General features: G+C 51.8%; 1 protein-coding gene across 1 annotated transcript in view; it reads left to right on the forward strand.

The window, feature by feature from the left end:
- Positions 1-3,146: 3,146 nt before the first annotated feature.
- The window catches only part of Lpcat1 (lysophosphatidylcholine acyltransferase 1), a 52,028-nt gene continuing 35,532 nt past the window's right edge, over positions 3,147-19,642 (forward strand). Inside the window, exon 1 of the mRNA XM_051151076.1 lies at positions 3,147-3,405. Within this exon, the coding sequence (XP_051007033.1) occupies positions 3,271-3,405 (135 nt within the window). The 5' untranslated portion in view covers positions 3,147-3,270. The remainder of the gene's footprint in view (positions 3,406-19,642) is intronic.

The following is a 19,642-nucleotide window of genomic DNA, read 5'->3' on the forward strand; positions in this document are numbered from 1 at the left end:
ATATGTGGAACCTGCACAAAACTATGCACCAATGCAACCCACCAGCATTCACAGAATACTCCACCCCAAATGCATAATTACAGGCCACAAATACAAGGAGCTCACAGAGCCTATGTGCTGGGACCACAAAGGAGTTATTAAAATTAATGACAGAAATGTATCTGGCACCTTTCCAAATATATAGACATTACTATGCAGCTAGCTAAACAACACATGGGGTCAAAGAGACCACTCGGGGAAATAGAAAGAAAATTAAAAACCAAAGGAAAACGGATGACCAGCAAGCCAGCATTTGCAGGATGCAGACAAAGCCGTGCCTATAAGAAAATGGGTAGCATTAAATGAGAAAGGTCTGCAACCAGCAATCTGCACTCCCACATCACAAAGACAATGAAAGAATAGCATATTAAATGTGAAAGAGAGGAAAGGAAATAAGCTCCACCACTACAGCTGTAAAAGGGCTTGCGGTTTCCATGCTGCCACTCTCCTGCTACGTGAGAACTTGGCGTCCCCTCTGGGGAATGCCATGCTTATGTGGCATAGTGGGAGCAGAGATTGGTTCCTCCTCACACCCCAAGCCTGCTGGCTCCTATTTCAGGCTTGGAAGTGTAAGAGAATAACTTTATGTGCTTAATAAACTACCCACTCCTGGGTGTTTTGTTACAGCAGGACAAAGAGACTTAAGACAAAGAGGATGTTCTACCTGGGCCTCTAACGTTCGATGATCTGTGAGGACTGTCTTCCTTTTGACAGTCGCTTTCTTGCCTCTGTGTCGCATCAAAACACGATCTAAACAAATAATTTCCTTCCCTTAGTCTCCAAAAATGTCTCGTTGACCCAAGGATCCACTCTGGGTTTCCACCAGGCCAAATTTCCCATGGGGCTTCTCCACAAAGGCAGAGGCAGGGCAGGTAGCTCAGGCGAGTCCTCTCCTGGGATTCACAACAATGACCCAGTCTGGGCTATTCATTGCTTAGATTGCAGGGCTGGGACAGGGTGCCCCTCCCACCCTCATCCTTTCCTGGACCCACACTGTACTATGAACGTCCTAGGGCTGTGAACAAACAACTACAAACTGGGATGGAAAAAAAAAAAAAAAAAAAACCATCCAGATGCATCCTCTCATAGCTCAGAAACACCAAAGTCCAAGATCGAGCTAGAGGCTGCTCCCCATGATGTGTCTAAGGAAGGACCTTCCCACTCTCTTCAGCTTCAAGTGGTTGGGTGGCCTATCATCAGCAAAACTCTGGTCTTACATCGCATGCCCTCCTGCAATTGTCTCATTATTCAAACCTCCCGTTTGTAAGGACATCGCTAACACTGGACAGGACCCACCAATCTATTAAACTCATCTTGATTATCTGCAAAAGATTTTCTCTCCGCATAAGGTCACCTCCACAGTGCTTCATATTAGGACTTCAGCGTCTATTGGGGAACCCAACTCAGTCCACAGCACACTCTGAACAGCTCCCCCACAAAGCAAGATCTTTAACTGGGTTTCTGCTCATGTCAGTAGACATCTTGCTCTTACACACTACCAAACACAGGTATAGCACATGGGCGCATGGGTGTGTGTGTGTGTGTGTGTGTGTGTGTGTGTGTGCGCGTGTGTGACACAGGGTCTCCTTGTCTAGTGCCAGCTGGCCTGAAATTTGCATCCTCTCGCCTCATCCTCCTCACTTGTGCAACTACGATGACAATACCAGCACACCAGGCTAACATCAAGTATCTGTAACTCCGCCCTGTCTCCCTCGATTGGAGGAGCTGGGCTAACACAGCTACACAAGATGTTCACAGCTCTCAGAGACCCAGCTCTTGATGTTCCAGCTATCCTGGTCCAGGATACCCTCAGGCTTGTTTGCCCACAGATTTCAGGTGGCACCTAGACAGCCTGTCTTCCTTGGAGGTACAGGTCTGTAGGCAAGGCTGCCAGGCCTTTGCCCCTTGATGTTCTTGAGACAGAGCTGTAGAGCCTTGGATGCTGCATCTTGTGTCTGAGATTATACAACAAATGGGAACTAGAAGCTAGGATCAGAGGGACTCTCATGGCTAGGCCACAGGACAACACAACAGAGCGCTAAGACTGCTCATAGCTCTTCAAGGTCTAGTTCTTAGCCAGAGGAGAGGCTGCATACTGCTGCTGCTGCTGCTGCTGCTGCTGCAAGGCTCATTTGGCAGAGGGGACAAGGAGGGTCTCAAGACAAAGTCAGGTGTTAAATACAAGATGAAGCTTTAAAGGGACAAGACCTGCAAGTGCAGTTTCCTCCTAGGCAATTTATCAAAACAAAGAATGGGGCTTGGCATGGCCACATTTCTGTCAGCAGTTATCAGAGGCTCTGGTCACCCCATAAACAGGATGTGGTGGGGTCTCTCGGAGCTCTGGTGCCCACAGGAACATTTTGGGGAGGTTAGATGGGAAACTAAAGGGATCTGGAGTTCGGCAGAACTTCGCTCCCTCCTCCTGTCTGGTGACTAAGGCTGGACTCTCTGTCTCCCACCCAACTACTTGTTGAGGGTTCTAGAAGATACACAAATAAATGCACCTGGTGTCACTACAAAAGGCGCTGCGTTAGTTTTTCAAATGTGTACATTTTGACCGGAAAGCTATTTTGTATCCTAATTAAAAATATGATACAAACTACAAAAGGCATTCAGTGAGTCAAATGTATACATTTTAGCAGGAAGGCTATTTTGAGCCCTAGTTAATAGCGAGGCAAAAATTATGGTCCCCTAACGTTTCCCCTTCACCTAGGATGGCGACTGGTGTACTTCAATGGTCAGGGGAAGGAAGCTGCCTGTAAGGGCTATACTGAGCTGAGAAGCGGGCTTGGCACAGTCCCGGGTCTCTCCAAGAACCTTCCTCCGTGGTCGCAGGTTCGGGCGAGTGCAGGCCCGCCCAGCTGGGTCAGTGGGGTCCTCAGCGCCGCTATGCCCACAAGCCTCCGTAGGACCTCGTTCCAGCGGCCCAAGTCGCAAGGTCTCCCTGTAATTGGGATATCGCCGGTTTCTCCGGGTTCTAGGTTAAGTCCAAGAACCTCCGGAGGCGCAGGCGCATTTCATAGTCAAAAAAAGCAGTCGGGGCGGAGCAGCGCGTTGGCCCCACCCACGTCACGCCGCCCCTCCCGCGCCTGCGCCTCCGGGCAGCCGCGCATCCTCGGCCCTCTCCCGCGCGCTCTGCTAGGTCTGCAGTCTTCTGCTCTCGGCTCCGCTCCGCTGAGCTCCGTCGGCTGTGCTCCATCTGCTCCACTCCTTGCTCAGGCGCGGGCCGCCATGAGGCTGCGGGGTCGCGGGCCGCAAGCTGCCCCCTCCTCCAGCTCTGGGGTAGGCGACGCGCGGCGGCTAGCGCCCCCGGGGCGGAACCCCTTCGTGCACGAGCTGCGGCTGAGCGCCCTGCAGAAGGCCCAGGTGGGTTCTTCGCACCGCTTCCCTGCTCTGTCCAGGATGCACCCGGGATGCGGTGGGGAGGGGCTAGGCGCCGCGCGGTCCTTCAGGAACCGCGCCCCTCCCCTGTAGCACCCTTCGAGCCCGCGCCAGGGTCCCACTTCCCGCCGCCTGTGCGCATGCTGACTTACACCCTCTTTGATTTCGGCATGGGACCCTTCACTCCATCCCTAGGGCCCCGCACCCCCATCCCAGGCCTGGCACGGATTCCCGCCAACAGGAGGCCTGGAGGTGGGCGGGGGTGGGGTGGGGTTCCTCGCATCAGGCAGCCCCTTTCGAGCGCCCTGGCTTGGCTAGGAGAGCAACTGTGAGTCTCCATGGCCTAGTGCGAGAACCTGGATGGTCATCTGGAGCAGCGGACGTTCGGGGGCCCCTAGTATATCCCAGCGGGATGATTCCCACATCAATGTTTGCAGATTGTTTCCTGTGTCGACTACACTATTTCGGCTGTTAGTGACGCTCCCTTGGGGTTGCTGTGCCCGGAATTAACTTTATACAACCTAGTTCTCACGTGAGAGGGAACCGGTGTGCCGCAGTTTGGCGGTAGTGAGTGGGGACCTGGATCCGGGCACAGTTGCCATCTGTTCATGTGGCTCTCACTGTGATACCCGGCATCTGGGACTCTACAGTTCTAGGACCAGGTCTGCGGTGCTGTGGTTACTTTTGAGACCCTTCATAGTTTCATACTTCTTTGGTCCTGTGGTTTATGGGAAGAGTAATATTTCCAACTATGAGGAACCAGCTGTGGGTAGTTTATCAGACATAATATTAAGGTTTAGTTTGTGAAGTGCATTGAAGTTGTCACTTTCCCAAGCACCGTCTCCCAATGCGCCCCCCCCCCTTTGATTTTTCAAGACAGAATCTTTCTGTATAGCCTTGGCTGTTCTGAACTCGCTTTGTAGACCAGGCTGACCATGAACTCACAGCAATCCGCCTGCCTCTGCCTCCCGAGTGCTGGGATTACAGGTGTGCGCTAATCGCCCTTGGGAATGTGATGGTTGAACGGGTTGAAAGGGTACAGGCAAGGTCACCTATCAGGCCCCAGGTCTTGTCCTCTTCCCTGCTTGTCTCTGGAGCCAGTGGGACTCTGCCTGGCGCTTTCTGTTGCTGTCAGTTGGTCCTCACTGCCCGGGCCCAGCAGGAGGGCTTAAGATGCAGTCATCTTTGAACCTAGTTACCCTGTTTCATTCTACAACCCCTAACCCTACAGCTCTGTCCTCTGTCACTTGTGGAACCGGTGGGTCTTCCTCCTCCTGGATCTGCTGCTTGTGTGGATATGGGAGCCCCTCCCAAGCCAAGTCCATTCTGGTTCAGCATACCCCATCCCAATCCAGTCACACTAAATAACCAATCCCCAATTATCCTGTCCAATCCTAGCCTTGCTAGGCCGCCTCTGACCCATCTTGGTAGGTTCCCACCGTATCGGAATCTCCTGGGTCTGCCTCACTCTCGTGGTGCCTCCACACCATACAATATGTTCCTGTCCCTCCCCTGCCTCTATGTACTGCCTCTACTCAGTCTGGATGAAGCATATCCCCCACCTACCCAAAGCTACCTCTCCACCCTTATGCATCCATCCAGCCCCGTTGCAATCTTAACCCACTTAGTCTGATTCTAGAACCAGGTCTTTGTTGCCCAAAAGCACGTGCCCCCTCAGGGCCCTACCCAGAACCTTGGTGTATATATACAAGTGCTTGGGTGACTACAGCCTGTGGCCAAAGGACATATTTATAAATGCCCCTCAGAATTTCTCTGTCATACATTCCCCAAGCTGTGCTTTGCAAGGCCTTTGCCTTTATGGAAGGCTTCCATTGAAAAGTTTCGACAGGGTGGGTGGATGACCCGTCCTTCAAGCAAAAGAGCCCTGCTTCCCCCTTAAGGAGGAAGTCCCTTAAGGCTGAAGCTCAGAAACTTCCAACTTCAAGTGGCTCTGAACTGCCCTGGGGGGGGGGTTACTGTACAGCTTTGGATTAAGGACACACAGGCCACCTCAGCCCCTAGCAGCCCCATCTGTCACTTAACTACAGATTTAGCAAGCAGCTTAAGCATTTAGTGGACAGAAAATAACAGGCTAAGATCTGCACCCTGGGTCTGAAGTACTCGCTGCTTCCTGTTACAGCAAGGATACAGATGAAGGGCAGGCCTCAGAAAGTCTTGAGCTGTAAGATAAAGTTCTTCACCAATTGTTATTTTTGAGGTCTTAGAGTAGTTTTCTGCCACAGGGTTTTGGGGGGTACTCCCCGTGAACTCTGTAGTACAAGCATTTCCAGTCACAGCTCTGATGGGTTTTTCCCAGTTTTGAAATTTAACTAGATTTGAGTTTATTTCCTGGACAGCAGAGCCACCTCCTTATGGAACCAGTCTTGCTCAAGCCGGTTCAGAGGAGGCTGTAAACCCAGGCTCATCCCAGGTGATGGTGAGGTCAGGTAGCTGACAAGTTCTGCCCTAACTTCCGAGCCCTCAGTGGAATTTGCCTAAATACTGCAAGTCTCTTTTGGCTGGCTTTTCTTCTAGTGTCTGAGTTAAGGCAAAGCGCAGCTGGGCTGTTGCTGTGGCCTGGCTCCAACGGAGCAGAGTCCTGACAGCACATATCCTGTAGCTCCTGAGGATAGCCAGTGTTTTGTGTTTAGTCTCTAGGCCCCAGGCATATGGGACAGCAATGTCCTCCTGACTTTTGTTGCCCACTGGGCACCTGGACACTGTAGGAGACTCAGTGAGGGGCACCCTGTATTTAAGAGATCCTGTTGCACCTCACCATGCCGCATGGAGGTGCTGGTGTTCTAGAGCCTTATGGACACGGCAGGGGCGGGGGAAGGGGTGGACACCGGACAGGGGAACACCAGACAGGGAAGATTTGTCAGAGGGGAGGAGAGACACTGGAGTCCACTGGCTTGGGCTGCACAGTGCCTAGCCCTCCAAGAATGCCTGGAGCAGATGTCAGGGTTGGGATGCATACTTTCTGCAGGCAACATGGCATCTGATGGTCTACCCCTGTTGGTGCCTGTGTGTCTTAGAGAGACCCAAGGTTGTTTCCTTGTGTCTGGCCTTTGGTCAGTGTTAGGCAAAGTCCTCAGAGCAGTGGTTCTTAACATGCAGGTCGAGACCCCATTGGGGCTCAAGTGACCCTTTCACAGGGGTCACATATCAGATACCTTGCATATCAAATATTTAGACTATAACAGAATTACAGTTATGAAGTAGCAATGAAATAATTTTATGGTTGGGTGTCACCACAACATGAGCAGTTGTATTAAAAGGTCGCAGTGTGAGGAAGGTTGAGAAGCACTGCTTTTGAGGCCAGTGGAAGGGCCAGCCTGAGTTTCCGTGTCTAGGATGAGGGTAGGCAGGCCCAGGCTCTGAATTGTCCCTGGCTCACAGCACTGTGGTGTACCCTAATGTGGACATCTGCTTGCCTTAACAGGGAACCCTTATCTGTAGTGAGCAGTGGGAACTGTAACTGAACAGTGGCAAAGGGATAGTTGGGAGAAGGGCCTAACTTTCACTTGTATAGCCTTTTAGAATTTGGGCTTCTAGTGTGAGTATTTATTTGTATGTACACACTTTACATGTGAATGCACAGTTTTGTTCTGAGCCTACCAGAAAGCACAGGTCGGTGCAGAGGTTAAGGCATGGACCCTGTTTTAACTCAGTGTCATTGGAACAACTCATCGCACTACAGTTTTCTTCAATTGAATTATCTGTCCTTATGCTTGTCAGATTATAAGGGACAGGAGATCATTTTGTTGTTGTCCTCGACACTTTGGTGCTGCGATGCGTGCATGCGTGCGTGCATGTTACATGCACATGTACATGAGGCCAGAGACCTGACATATGAGTATTTTTCTTAGTCTTCATCCTGCGTTTTGAGACATGATCTCTTACTGAAGTCGGTACTCACCAGTTCAGCGAGGCTGACTGGCTAGGAAGCCCCAGGCCTTTGTCCTTTCCACCTGCCCAGCACTTGGGATGGCACCCACTGCCACCACTGGCTTTTATGTGGGTACTGGAATTGAACTCTTCATGCTGTGCAGCAGCCACTTGACCAGCTGGGCCATCTGCCCAACCCCAGTGCTGTCTTTTGTTTTACTTTTGAACTCTGCGGGCTTCACTTCCACAGCCCTTAGTGACAGAAGCGTCCGGCTGTTGACTGTTCTCTGCACTTTGCTGTACTGGTCTCCACACAAGGCCTAGATAGAGTGGCACTTTCCACAGCACAGATGGGCACTAATGCCGAGAGCCTCCTCTCACCGGGGCCCTGGTCACAGCTCCCAGGGACCAGTAGAGCACACACCTTTGTAGGTATAAATATGATCCTGACCTCGAGACTGCTGTGATGTCAAGACCTACCCCCTGAATAGTGCCCAGGGCCTGGCTCCCTGCTGGATGCAGTTGGTGTCATAGCTCCCTCAGCAATTGCTTGGGGAGCGGGGGTGGGGGGTGGGGGGTGGTTGGTGTTCCAGAAGGAACCACTGGCTGGTGTAATTCCAGCCCTTTGCTACGTAAGCCTTTTAGTTTAAATTAGATGTAACCCTTTCCATCTGCAAATGGCCACCAATCATACAAGTAGCCGTGACCTCTACCTAACTTGTGAAATGGCCTTAAGAGTATGGAGCTTCAGGGAAGCTGTAGTTGCTGGGAACCCCAGGTCAGCCACCATCCCTCTAGGCCTGTGCCAGTTTCTGCAAGCAGACACTGGTATTGACTTCCATATGCTGGTGTACATGGCAGCCTGAAACTTGTAGGATGGACACGGAGCCTGAGGCTGTTTGCAGGCTGGCGTGGATGCCACTCTTCTGTACTTGTCTCCCTGTGGCAGCCTTAGTCTTTATTGCCAACATCAATGCACTATATTTTTGTGCGATTGAATTATTTCCTTTTTAAAAAGTGTGTGTGTGTGTGTGTGTGTGTGTGTGTGTGTGTGTGTGTCTGTACATGTTTGCATGTGTCCCCACTTGTGTTGGGGTCTGAGTGTGTGTGTGCGTGTGTGCACGCACACGCATGCACACACACATGCACATGGAGGCCCAAGGTTGATGCTAAGAATCATCTTCAATAGCTTTTCCACCTCATTCAATGAGGTAGGGTCTCTTAATCACACCCAGAGCTCAGCAATATGGCCAGTCTAGTTAGTCAGCTTACCCTGGGGGATCCTACCTCTCTGCCGTATGAAGCTGGGGTTACAGGTAAAAGCGGCTACACTTGCTGGAGATTTTCCTGGATTCAGGGGGATCCCAAATTCTCCTCTTCACAGCTGTCGGGCATGCACTTAGTCAATGAGCCATCTCCCTAGCCGAGTTTTATGTTTTTCAAGATCGGGAACTTTGTGCTTTAAAGAGTGGGCATCTAGACTCAGCTGCAGACCCCTTGCTGGGGGCCTACTCACTGCCCTTGTCAGGGCCTTATGTCCTGTCCCTCTACTGTGCCCCTCCCCGTAGCAGTGTGTCCACAAGTCCAATTATCTACTCCCTGACCGTGTCTGAGAAGGTTCCCCAGGCTTCCTGTCCCAGGCCTGTGAGGCTTGAGTGTCCAAGCAAATCTTTCATTAGACTCTGTCTCTCAAAGTGTCATTCCAGCATGCCTGACCCAGGGATCCAGGAGGAATTACCTGAACATGGGGCTCCTGGAAATTTAGTTTCGTTGAACATAACCTAGGGGAAAGTGTGACCATCCCAAATAATCAGGATCGCAGTTGCTCTGCACTCCATCCTTATGGGTGTGCTGTAGCAGGGTAGAGCATCCTTACTATTCCTGCGTTGGAGTCTAGATGTGAATTGTGGTGGAAATCAGCCTGGAGGGGATACCCAGTGTTGGGGGTGGGGCGTGTGTGATGTTTCACTGCAATGATGGCAGCCCACCATACATAGTATTGCCATGGCAATTTTCTAATGAGTTAAAGCTAAACCATGTGGTCCCTGGCTGTTTTTCATGCAGTGGCCCTTCGAGCATGCTGCCAGGACCATGGGTGGAGGTACGAGCTGTCACTGGACCTGGGACATGCCACTGGGGAAGGCCGTTAGAGCTGGTGACAGCTCCTTTCCTGAGACAGCACATTACTGTTCAGTCCTGTCTGCTTTAGAGTCAGAAAAGTGACTTGACATCTATAGGCTTTTTTAAAATAAAATTTTAACTGCCCAAGTAGACACAGGCCTGGACTGACCTAAAGTCTGGGAGGGCAAGGACTGGCTCTTGACCATATAGTGGAGAGGAGAGCTTGTGCTGGTCTATGTAGAGATAGATGCCTGTAGCTAGACTCAGGCTGGGTCAGGCAGCAGGAGTCTCTTAGGGTCTTTTATCCTTGCCAAGTTATCCTGTAAGGGGACAACTCCAATGGACAGATCAAAAGGTCCACCTGTCCAACAGGAAGTCTCTGACCTACAGGAAGAGGCCTTTGATTACGTCTTAGGATGTCCTGCCAGTTGTTCTTATGACTTTCTCATAGTGTCTCAAAAGTTCCCCCAAATCCCCCTCGCAAACTGCCTTCATCCTTCCCTTCTCACAGGCCTCTTTATTCGGCTCCCGTGGTCAGTGAGGTGGGAGCCTTCTCAGGAATCAAGTCAGCTCCATCCTTCGGAGGAAAGCCAGTCTCAAGGACATGGTCCCCGTACACCTCCTTCCCTGACCAGCTCAAACAGACAAGATGTACTAGGGGGGAGCCCTGTGTCTGCAGGCGGTCCGGGGTATGTGGCTGTGGTCTTACCCATCGGGGAGCGAGCGCTAGGGGCAGGGCTCCCCCACACGGGTTGTGTAAGCACCCCTCCTACCAACAGTAGAGCTGTGACCCTCCCTCTTTCCAGATACCCTGCCTGCAGCAGGGACAGAAGCTAATGTTCTGGCCTTGAACCCTGCGATTTCTCTCCCACCCCCACCCCACAGCCCAGGCAATGGGTCTTGGGAAGCCATAGGTTGGTTGGAGTGGGTCTCAGTCCTGGCTCCCCAAGGAAGATGAGTCCCTACCCATCTCTCAGGTCTGTCTGTCCCACTGCATGGTGGACCTCTCCTGTTGATGCTTTCCCAGCTGCCCCCTCCCTGTGTTGTTTTGATATTCATGGGTCTCATCCCTCACAGCCCCAGAGGACACAGTGCTGCAAGTCCCCTCTGCATTTCAACATTAGAGTTAGGATGTGAAAATGGTGCTTTGGCCGGGAGACCATGGCTCACCCTGAGCCCTGGCTGGCTGGTATCCCTAGGCAGGGCCTCCGTACCCTGGACCTGAGGAAGGAACAGTGTGTTAAAAAGTAGACACTTCTCAGCCAGCTGATACCTAAAGCGCCCTCTTCGAGGAGCCACCGTCCTCGGCAAGTAGGAGCAGCGTTAGGTTAGGGTCGGTGGGAGCCGGCAGAAGCAGGCCTTTTGACTCTGGTCTCCTGAGACTGGACTGTTCACCCATAGGAAGCCTGGACTTCTGCAGAGTCACAGGCCCTGGGAAGCTGCTGGCAGGGCTCCCGTCTCTGCACCACCTGTTCCTGGTAGCCTTGGGCTGTTGCCACACGTGATGTTGAGCCTAGTGCCTGGAAAACTCCGTTTTGGAGACTGTAATTATGGGGAGTCCTGCCCATCCGCCTCCCCCCAGTGTTCCCTAAAGTAGGTCAACAGCCATTGAGTCCCTGTAGCTCTGGAGAGGGATTTAGGACCAGTTTCTGGGTTTGAGGCTTATTCTTAGAAGGGAGTGCATACAGCCCCCCAAACGCATGACTTCAGGACTTTCTGCTGCGGCAGAGCCCTTGGGTGGCAGGCCACCCTGGCAGGACCCCAGCTGCAGTTTATTTCCTTGCAGTGTTTTACCTCTTAGGCTACAAGATTGCCAGGACAGAACTATGAGGACCAGAGGGACAGAAACCAACCACCTGCCCCCCTCCACTGCGCGCGCGCACACACACACACACACACACACTGAGGCACAGGGAAAGGACTTGTGTTGACAATTGCATGTGTAGGAGGAGGAGTGAGAAGAGCAGCCTGGAGAGACCCCTGAAGCCAGACCAAGGCTAGAGGAGAGGCCCTCACACACGCCTGCCAGGATGGCCCTGGGTCACAGAATAAGCATTGTCCTGGGTAGCCGTGTATGCTGCCCGGCCAGGGCCCTCCCACCTAAGAACTTTGCACTTACTGCTCCTTGTGTAGTACGCTGCCTTCTGCCCATTTTCTTAAGCCTTTCTGGAGTCCACCGGTCACTGCAGAGGCCTTTCCGAGTGTACGCGCCTCACACACCATTAGCTTCTTACCATGCCTCCCCCCATGTGCTCATCAATGCCAGGCCTTGGCACGTGCCGTTCTTGGCCACATCGAATAGAGACGTCGACATCACAGGTGTTCATGTGTCTGCTGAGTGGTAAGCCGACCTTCCGTCATATGCCTCTCCGTTCAGTCACATCACCCATGTGTCTGCCCAGAAGACTGCCAGCAAAGGGCTTCTGTGCTGCTGTTTTAGGAAGCCTGCCGTCAAGACAACATGTGGGTATAAGGCTGGTTAAGAGCCCAGTTCATGGGCTCCCAGCTGGAAGAACATAGTCCAGACTGGCCAGAGGAAGAGGGTGCCACAGAGCTGATGGCAACTCAGCCTTTCTAAGAGCTGGACAAGAGCACAGGGCTGCAGGCCTCTCAAAGCTCAGAGGCCTCCATAATGAGGCTAAAGAGTAGTTAGAAAGGTTTTGTTGTGGTGCCACACATCTTTAATCTCAGCACTCGAGGCAGAGGCAGGCAGATCGCTGTGAGTTCGAGTCCGGCCTGGTCTACAAAGAGAGTCCAGGACAGCCAAGGCTAACACAGAGACATCCTGTCTTGAAAAACCAAAAGTAAAAAATAAGAAAGGTTTTGTCTAACTAAGGTGGCTCCAGAGCCCTTTTTTGACAACTAGTTTGTTTTTCTCTCTGGCCTCAGGGGATCCTCCCCTAACGTGTGCCTTAAGGGAGGGTAAGTGCTTCTAGTGTGGTAACGTCTTAATCTTAGAGTGAGATGGCCATACTTGGGTGTGCTTAGGATGTTTCTTCTGAGCTTATCTGGAGCTCAGGTCGTCTCTGACACTGCAATGTCTGATAGAGCATGCTCTCGGGGTGGGGTGGGGTTCCCAGGCCTGCAGTTACTCGTCTGTGTATCTAATGCCTTGCTTCTTTCCTGCCCAAGGCAGCACTGTGTGGTTATGTAGCTTTTCCTCTAAATGCACAAGTGTTAAGGCCAGCCCTGGGCCCTCCCTGCTGGCGATGGGCTGTGCTGAGATATACAGCTACATAGCCTACCTGGCTGCATGGGGCTTGCACATAAGGAGACCTAGCCACATGGTGTCAGGGTGTGTCCTGTGGGACCTGCGGAACTACATGGATGAGCAGTTGCACAGTGGGCACCAAGTCCCAGCACCTGTCTATGGGTACACAGCTGTGAGCAGGGAATGGCCAGGTGCTAGTGCTGCACCTGCCCATGAGTGCACAGCTGTGAGCAGGGAATGGCCAGGAGCTAGTGCTGCACCTGCCCATAGGTGCACATCTGTGAGCAGGGAATGGCCAAGAGCTAGTGCAGCACCTGCCCATGGATGCACAGCTGTGAGCAGGCAATGGCCAGGTGCTAGTGCCGCACCTGCCCATGGATGCACAGCTGTGAGCAGGCAATGGCCAGGTGCTAGTGCTGCATACAAAATGGCATGGGGAGACCTGACAGGTAACCAGGGTCCTTGTTTGTTAAGTTAGGGACTTCCAGAGCTGTCTCTGGGGCCTGACCCAACTCTTCACATACTCATAGGATGTCTCGAACAAGCGATTTGTTTCCAATCTGTGTTACAGTTTGCAAAGAGGTCAACCATGTGTGGTTGGCCACAGAGAAACAGTTATATCTGGACGAAGGAGACCGACCCTCTGTAGTCTTACTTAGCCTGCAGCCTTCCATGTCACATACCAGTGTCCCCAGGTCTGGAGCAAATGCCAGGGTATTCTGGCACCGCCCCACGAATGTTGCCCCCAACATTGCCATCTGTGCCCTAGCAGTGAGGCTCTATACACAGGCCTGAATTGGGAGGATCCAGCTAACAAAAACAGTTCCCGGGGTCTTCCCACCAGGCTCACAAAGATTGATGAAAGTCATTTCCACCCTTGTGGTGTGCTGAAACCGGAGTGGCTGTGAGGACTGGACCGTAAGATTGTGTAACAGGGACAGCCCTCGAGGAAATCACTCCTGTAATTGCCTGTGTGGCTCCTAAGGTGATTCTGAGAGTTTTGAGTGTTTCCCTAAAGACAGGCTCAGCTCAGCCTGCATCAAGGATGCTCTGGATTGGGTGATACTCCCAGACTTCATTGGACAGCTCCTGGGTGAACCTGGCATAGACCTGGGGAGTTGGGACTGAAGGTTTAGAAGAAAAAAAAATAGCTCCATCTTAGAAAAGCTATATTTAATTTTAGATTTGAGTGGGAGAACTAAGAGGTACTTATAAATAGCCATAAGCACAGCCTCTGAGGAAAGTTCCGACAGAGACGTGGACATTCCTAGCTGTGCTGGAGCACCTGAAAACTCCAGCTCACTACACAATTGGGGTCTAAGGCCTTCAGGGCAGGGACATCAGCATGCTGGTGAGAAATGGACAAATGAACTCAGTGTAAACAACACTGCTGAAGTGTTCCTCAAATGTCCCCTGTATTGAGCCTTATCTTGGCCTCTGGGGTATATAGGATACTGAGCAGTGGGCAGGTGTGATACGGGATTGGTCTTGTAACATGGTTAGGGCCCGGGGAGCCTGTTCAACAGATAAGGCTCTTTGTGGTAAGATGGAGTGCCTGCAGCAGCTTAAGTCGCCTTCTCATCTTCTGCTGCCCGAGCTTTGGTGCTAAACGTGATGGCTGAGCCGTGTTCAACGGGAACAATCACCCTGGACCTAATTAAAGTACTGGGACTACCTAGGGCAGGGGTACCTGTTGGCTAGTCTGTTCATTTGCTTCCGTAGGGTCTAGCTCTAGTCGAAGTCACATGGGGCTCTGGGCTGCTGTGGGCTTCAGCAAGTGTGCCTTTGGGTTCTGGCTGAGCAACGTGTGTGGTTTGTAGTGCCTTTTGAAGCTTGCATGTGATATAAAGGAATGCATGAGATTAGCTGCATCGGCCTTGCCTGGCTGGCTGGGCAGTGCTTCTTGCAGATGGTCTTTACCTTTATAGTTGTGAGTGCTGGCCCACAGCTGACCCCAGGGCTGATTTTCCCCCGAGTGTCTCAGTGCCCTGAAGGCATCCCTGTAGTTTTTAACCTCTCTTCTCTAACCCATTTGGGAAGCCCATTGCTGTATCCCCCAGAGCCTTGAGATGTGCAGGTTGCCCACCAGCCTCCCAGGATAGCTTTACTGGAATACACAGGGACCAGATCAGCCTTCTGTTCTAGGCTCAAGAAATTCCTCTCAGGGACAGACAGCCTCGCTTCCAACAGGGCTGTGGCCTAGACTCGTACTTTTGGCTCGGATCAGTTTGGTGCTCAATGTTTCACCCATTACTTCTTGTGCTGGGGTCATACCTACCAGGAATGTGACATTTGCAGCCTTCTTTCCACCCCTCCTTGGCCACCATAGTAGTCCCAAACCCAAGAGCCAGAGGCCCATCTTGGGCTGCATTCTGAATTTGTTACGTAGGAGAAATCAAAATGCGCTGGTAAGAGAGAAAGACAACCGTCCCTTGGGATAGGACGTGTGGGGCGGGACAGCTGTACTCTGGAGAGGGGACGCAAGGAGGAGGGCAGACTCAGCCACATGCCCGTGACTGTTGGGTCCGCTGCTGACCACAAGGTGTCAGGAGGTCCGGTTGGATGCCATCGTGGTAGCACTGCCCTGCATTAGAGCCAGCATGTCAGAGACGTCCTGAGAAGGGTATGGGTCCCCCAAGTGGTCTCCTGTTGTTCCTGGAACCCTGGCCTTGGGCTCTGATTAGCTGCTGCCTTGTTCTACTCTCTGGCCAGTTTCTGGCCATTTTCCCTTTGGTTTGCAGCACAGCACTGCCTCCCTAATAGGGTTCTCTTTGTTTTCCTCTGCCGGAAGGCTGGCCGGCCCTGTGGCATGAGAGGGCATGGTCTGCCTGCCTTTCTCTGTTTCTCACTCTCGGAGGCCCACCTGTATTTCTCGTTCCCTCTAGGGTGGGTGAGGGTTTAGGTCAGTGTGTGTGTGTGTGTGTGTGTGTGTGTGTTGTCTGTCTGTCTGTCCCTGTGGCATGAGAGGGTATGATCTGCCTGCCTTTCTCTGTTTCTTATTCTCAGAGGCCCACCTGTGTCTCTTGTTCCCTCTAGAGTGGGTGAGGGTTTAGGGCAGTGTGTGTGTGTGTGTGTGTGTGTGTGTGTGTGCGCGCGCGCGCGCACACACACACATGCCTGCCTGTCTTGTCTGTCTGTCTGTGTGGTGCTGAGACAGCCCCTTGTGGCCCAGCAGCCCTTCATATTGCACACCCTCTCACCCAATCCCTGAGCAAATCTCCTAGCTCCTCCCCTGGATCTCTGGATGAGGAGATAATGTGGACCTCTGGCTTCTGGTCCATCCGCTCAGGTAGCAGGCTATGTGCTCCGTTGAGTGTGATGATTGGGCCCCTGTTGGTTTATTTTACAGTTCTGCAGGCTCTGGCTTGGGCTGGGCGCACTTGGATGTTGGCTCATTGCCTGTGATTCCAGCTAATGTTGTAGCACCCCGTCCAGTGTCTGTGGCCTCCAGACTGCTGCACCTGTCCGGCACTCCTCCAGTTGGCCATCTCTGTGACCCTTGATCTGTGTTTGCCCCCAAATGCTGAAGTCATCCAGGGAGCTGGGGAGCCGTTTCTGTTTGTTTTACCGTCCCTAAGCTTGTTGCCTCGGATCTTTCCTTGGTGCCTTGTGTGTTTTGAAGCTCCACCCTCAGTTGTCCCACAGCGAACCTAGACTCACCTGTCCCCCAGTGGTGCCCCTAGGGTGGCATCCAGCTCTGTTGCCACCAGCAACATTAAAGTTGGCAGCCTCGGACTGTCTCCCTGATGGATGGAGGCATGTAGCTCCCAAAGCTAACCCACGTTCCCACTGAGCATACAAGACCTGCATTACCTTCTGCATGGAACTGTCTGGAATAAAGAATTTGCCCTGGAACCTTCCAAGCTCTTTCTCAGGAATCCCAGAAGTAGCCCTGTCAGGGAGGTAGAAAGGTAACCCCTTAATAGATCTGGCACATCCCTTGTAGGCGGGAGGTAGAGGGGTGGGTGGGGGGGGGGGGGGGGGGGGGGGAGAGCGCGAGCACGCCAGCCTTAAGTTTGGGGTGGCTAAAGCTGTGTAACTATGGAGACCAAATGTGTGGAAGGGTCTTTGTCCAGAAACTGGACAGTGAGGCAGAGAGAATGACTACCTCCAGAGTGCAGGGACACCTCTGCCAATGGCTCTGGGTCACTGTGCCAGCCTAGGGCTACACAGCATGCTTGTGGAAGCCAGAGGACAACTTGAAGGAGTCAGGTCTCTCCTTTCAAAGTGTCAGCCCTAGGGATCGAACTCAGGTTGTTAGGCTTGGCCATCTTTACCCTCTGAACCGTTGGCTCAGGGCCAGGTCCTCAGGACCTGACCCTCCAGGCCTCCCTTTGTTCCGCATCCCCCGTGGGGCCTAGCCTTACTCTATCCCGCCTGAGCCTTGCTAACTGCCCCCCTACATACCACTCCAAGTACCCCATCCCCCACTGCTCACTATCTTCCTTGCTCCTGGCCTGTGTCTACAGGAGACTGCCCGAAGAACAGCCCTCACAGGAGCGGTGCTCTGCGTCACAGTGTCCCAACTGTGACCAGCCTCGTATGTAAGAGCTGGTTTGGCGGTATCTACCAGGGACGGCGGTGAGAGTAAAGTGTATCTGTGCTGGTTTGAAAAGAAATGGCCCCATAGGCTCATGTGTATGAGTGCTTGGCCCATAGGTAGTGGCACTATTAGGAGATGTGGCCTTGCTGGAGGAAGTGTGTTTCTGTGGAGGTGGGCTTTGGGGTCTTACAGGTGCTTAATCTAGGCCTCCTGTGGGGTCTCCTGCTGCTGCGGATCAAGATGTAGAACTCAGGCTGGGGTGGTGGCACACGCCTTTAATCTCAGCACTTGGGAGGCAGAGGCAGGCGGATCTCTGTGAGTTTAAGGCCAGCCTGGTCTACGGAAGCAAGTTCCAAGACAGCTAGAGCTGGTACACAGAGAAACACTGTCTCAAAAAAACAAAAAACAAAAACAACAACAACAAAAAGAGCTCCTTCACCATGTCTGTCTGCACGTTGCCATGGTTCCTGCCATGATGATAGTGGACCAAACTTCTGAACTTGTAAGCCAGCCCCTATTTAATGTTATCCTTTAAAAGTTGCCATGGTCAGGCATTATATGAATGTTGCATTCATGGTGTTTTGGCTAATTGTATTTGGCAACCTTATAGAAAACATCTTTCCTGTCTTGGTGATTGTAAAATTCTGAATGAGAATCAATATCTGTCATATCTCATCTCTGTCAACTTAAAACATCTATCTAGACCTAAAAATATCTTAACCCCTAAACAGCTAAGGTTAATTGTAAGACCAAAGTATTTGGTTTCATGGTTCTTCTTGTTGTATGTAATTTTTTAAATTTAGGTGTAATAATATAAATGTATATGCCAAAAAATAAAATATAATTTTTAGAAGGAAAAAAAAAAAAAGAGTGGCCATGGTCATGCTTATAATCCCAGTACTCAGGAAGGCAGAGGCAGGTGAATCTCTTGAGTTGGGGGCCAGCCTGGTCTACAGAGCAGTATGTGTTCATGTGTTTATGTGTTTAGTGTTTGAATGTTGGTCCACATTGTATGTATCAGTATATATGTATATCATTGTGTCTGTTCAGTGCGTGTGTGAATGTTTCCACGTTGTATGAATTGGAATGTTTGTGTGTCTATAGATCTACCTATAGACCGATAGTTAGATAGATAGAATATGTTTAGTGTGTATATGGATGTGTCCATGTGGACACTGGGGATGTATGCATGTATCACTTAAGTATGTCGTGCCGCAGCCCTTGTGTCCATTGTCTTCATTGATGCTTTGAGCCTGTAGGCTCCTGCGTTGCCATTTTTTATTGTGTCCAAGTTTTGCTACACTAGATACTGGGGTTCAGTCCACACTTCCTGTCCTTGACCCAGACCCAGCTTACAGGGAGCCTATGTTTCATGGAATTGATGTGGGGGGGGGCCTGCTGTTGGACAGAATCCTTTTGTTGGGGACCCTCAAAATCTAATTCAGACCGTCTCCTCTGGGGCTGTGCTGGACTGCGTGTGTACCAATGCCTGTTCATCCAGACTGCATCTCTCTTAATGGGTTGGTTTGTTATAATCAACGTTCAGAGGGCAATTTAGGTTAACACAGCCTCAAGCCAATGTAATCCCTTACTGAATTGTGGTATAATTCCTTCTGGCTCACGGGCAGGATGACCACATGATTTGCTAGGCCTGGCACCTTTGAGAGTGATGTGGCTCTTTATAGTGAATGGGGTCTCCACTGTACGCAGCTGCTCTTAAGAAACCTGGGCTTCGGGTCCCAGCATCAGTGGCGCCCTACACCTTCTGTGTCCATGGAATTTTCATGGAGGTGCAACCCTGAGCCCCACCTTGTTGTCACCTGGGAGCATGGCTGAGTCTTTTATTCCATGTCTCTCCCCTCTCTCATCTGTCCTGTAGCCTGTTCCAGGCTGCCCCTCACTGGCTAGCTCTTCCCTGGCCAGATGCTGGTATCTGGTATCCATTCTGCCACATGCTACGTCACTTTCTCTGGTGGACAGCCATATTGAGTGTATTCTTGGTAAAATTGGCCCTGGAGACCTCAGATAGGTGTCTCAAGTTGGCATCTAGTGTGGCGCTGGGCCTCATGAGTGTGCAGATTGGACTCCTGCCTTCCTCCCAGAATCCCTCTGGCACCCTGTGCTCTTGATGTGGACAGAGCTCTTGGTTCCATAAGCTACAGCAAGAAAGGGTGCCTTGTAGGCTTCGGTAGAGGCAGGCCCTGTCCTGGCGGCCACTCACACCTGGAAGGCATCTAGAACATTGGCATCAATAGAGGCAGGCTCTGCCCTAGTGATGGCCACCCACACCTGGAAGGCAGGGCATCTAGAACGTTGGCATCAATAGAGACAGGCTCTGCCCTGGCGATAGCCACCCACACCTGGAAGGCAGGGCATCTAGAATGTTGGCAGACATCCTGCTGCCTGATTTTCTAAGGCTGACTCTTGTGGCTGCCTAGAGCTTAGCTACTCTGGTGTCA

The sequence above is a fragment of the Acomys russatus genome, chromosome 9 (genome assembly GCF_903995435.1).
Source record: "Acomys russatus chromosome 9, mAcoRus1.1, whole genome shotgun sequence".
NCBI lineage: Eukaryota > Metazoa > Chordata > Mammalia > Rodentia > Muridae > Acomys > Acomys russatus.